This window comes from Berghia stephanieae, chromosome 2 (assembly GCF_034508935.2).
Source record: "Berghia stephanieae isolate SIO BIC M18660-M18661 chromosome 2, UCSD_Bste_1.3, whole genome shotgun sequence".
In the NCBI taxonomy this organism is placed as follows: domain Eukaryota; kingdom Metazoa; phylum Mollusca; class Gastropoda; order Nudibranchia; family Aeolidiidae; genus Berghia; species Berghia stephanieae.
In genome coordinates, this window is record NC_088361.1 from 21,223,413 (window position 1) to 21,225,912 (window position 2,500).

At 35.8% G+C, this 2,500-nt stretch overlaps 1 protein-coding gene across 3 annotated transcripts in view; it reads left to right on the top strand.

The window, feature by feature from the left end:
- LOC144964470 (sodium channel protein 1 brain-like) overlaps positions 1–2,500 on the top strand; it is a 75,471-nt gene that overhangs the window by 51,179 nt on the left and 21,792 nt on the right. For all 3 annotated transcript variants that reach the window (XM_078898813.1, XM_078898814.1, XM_078898815.1), the window contains one exon: positions 48–291. In XM_078898813.1, coding sequence (XP_078754939.1) covers positions 48–291 — 244 coding nt within the window. The remainder of the gene's footprint in view (positions 1–47; positions 292–2,500) is intronic.

Consider the following 2,500-nt stretch of genomic DNA (forward strand, 5'->3'; position numbering starts at 1 on the left):
AGTTAGTTTCACTGCTGGTTTAACGCTTATTTGACTCAATTCCACAGGTACTGAATCTCTTTTTGGCCCTTTTGCTCAACGCCTTTGCCAACGATTCTTTAGGAAGAAGCAAGGAGTCAGGGAACGACCGGCTGAAGCTGCTGCAGGGAATCGACCGACTGAAGCAGATTTTCTGCTGCTGCTGTCCTCGGGTATTTAGGGGTAAGGTAGAGCCGTCCACACCTGAGGGTGAGAAAGAGACTGAAGGAGAAGATCAGAAGAACATCGAACAAAAGGATGAAACGAATAAAGGTGAATTTATAGGCAAATTGTAGACAGATTAGCATTAGTAAGTGGTGTGCAGTAATACTATATCTAGGAAGAATCACAATAATTGTTCATGCATAAAGTCATTAATTAGCGTTGAACAAAAAGCAGGTTTCATTTATTTCATATGTAAGGCATCTGAATAGAAATGTCTTGGAAAAAAGGTTTATTTTCTAAACTTCTAGTGTATTCTTGTACATTGTAATACAGAGAAAAATCCATATCAACAGATAAGTTAGATGGATATCGAGGAGTTTTCTATAACAGACAACACTTGGTCATGGCGTGTTGTACCGAAAGCGTTCCTAATCTATTATTTCCGCTTAAGACAGGAAAAGTATATTTTTTTAAAGGGTGAAGATTTTGGTAGACTCATTTGTTTTCAATCTTGACTATCTCCATTTGTGTGTAAATAGACATGATATATCTTCTGCCACAAGTGAAATAATCTAAAACAGTTAACAGAGATTCTGTAGTTTTCCATAGTGCATGCAGAACATCGTGTGTCGCCATTTTGTCCAGAAAAGATCTTTGATATACTGTATCGCTGTAACTGCTCCATTCGTGAAAACGATTAGGTATGCAATCATAACCAGATGAACATTGGGCGAAGTGATGATTTGTCTAAATAAAAACAAGACAGTCCCGCAAAAAAGGTCAATCAAAGAAGCAAAGATGATGACGTTTTTCACTTGTCCAGTATCTATTTGTTTTCTGTCTTAAAACCGTGGCCTTGGACAGCATAGTCTGTTTTGCTTCTTTGATTGACTTTTTTTGCGGGACTGTCTTGTTTTTATTTAGACAAATCATCACTTCGCCCAATGTTCATCTGGTTATGATTGCATACCTAATCGTTTTCACGAATGGAGCAGTTACAGCGATACAGCTTTGGCTTAGACAAAGCCCGATTCCCCTCGCCGTTACTACTTTCTTGTTGAGTTCTGCAAAATATGATGTTGGGTTAAAATTATCGACTTCATCCTCGAGACACTTCGTGGGGACATTTCCAAATACTGGAGCAAACATTTTTTTTACAATAGAAATGTGATATTATTGTTCCTTGAATTCAAAATTATAAAGACTATGAATAACACAGTTAAAATCCACTTTGAGTCATCATTGAAGTACAACCAAAGTTTGTTGGGGGTTTTCTTAATAGCTGATTCGTTTAGATTTCTCATGAACATAGTTTTATCTTTTAGGACTTACAGTTGATTAAGTTTGTAAGAATTTGCTTATCAAGATGGTTGTCTACTCCATCCTGAAGTCGGTCTTCGAAAGTATTAAATTGGACTGTTAGTTCTTTGCAGAATTCGAATCATTTAGAATGAAATCTAACTACCGAGATTTCGTACAATCTGACGGCGAGTGGTTTTACCAGTTGACTGTCGTAAGTCACATATTTAAAATTTGGCCTGAAAACTTGTCCTTCAAGTATCGATGAATTTAAATGCCCCCCCCCCCCCTCCCCCTTCTTCGCAAAAACTCTCCAACCTGAGACCTCGCGAGAGTCATTTAAATCGATCGATATTTGAAGGACAAGTTTTTTGGGCATCGTTTTAAATACGTGTCTTTCCACTCTCCAGAATACGGCAAGAACTGGTTAACACAAAGTCAAAATTCAGCATTTGTGTATGATATATGTATTAAGTACTTAATAATATGTTATATCATTTTATTCCCCCACCCCTTCTCCACCTCATTTATCGTAATAAGAGCCGTAATGAAAATATTTTTGTCTTAAGGTTGTTATGAAATTGCTTCAAAATTGCAGTGTTTCGTCGTACACGCCTAGTGAGATGATCTTCTGGTCCCTCAATCTCTTGCATATCCAGCTGACTGTTTTTCCTTCTTCGGTTACATTTCTTGTTTTGTTGTTTATTTGATTTGTTTTAAATATTGTTTTGGTTTGTTTTGTTTGTTTTTTTTTCTTTTATCATTTCCATTCAGGGTCTAGTTTGTTGCTCTTTTATATTTTCTTGTTTCTGTACAAAATTTCAGTTCTACATTCCAATACTTAATACGTCCCTTTAAAATTGATTGGTGAAATTTGTAATTTGATGCATCCATTATTCTTAACAAACTTTTCCATAACAAAGGAGAGTTTTTATTGTCTCAATCAAACATCTATAAAATATTCATTTCAATTGATAAAAATATGTTTGACGGTCACATTGAATGAACAAACGAGATA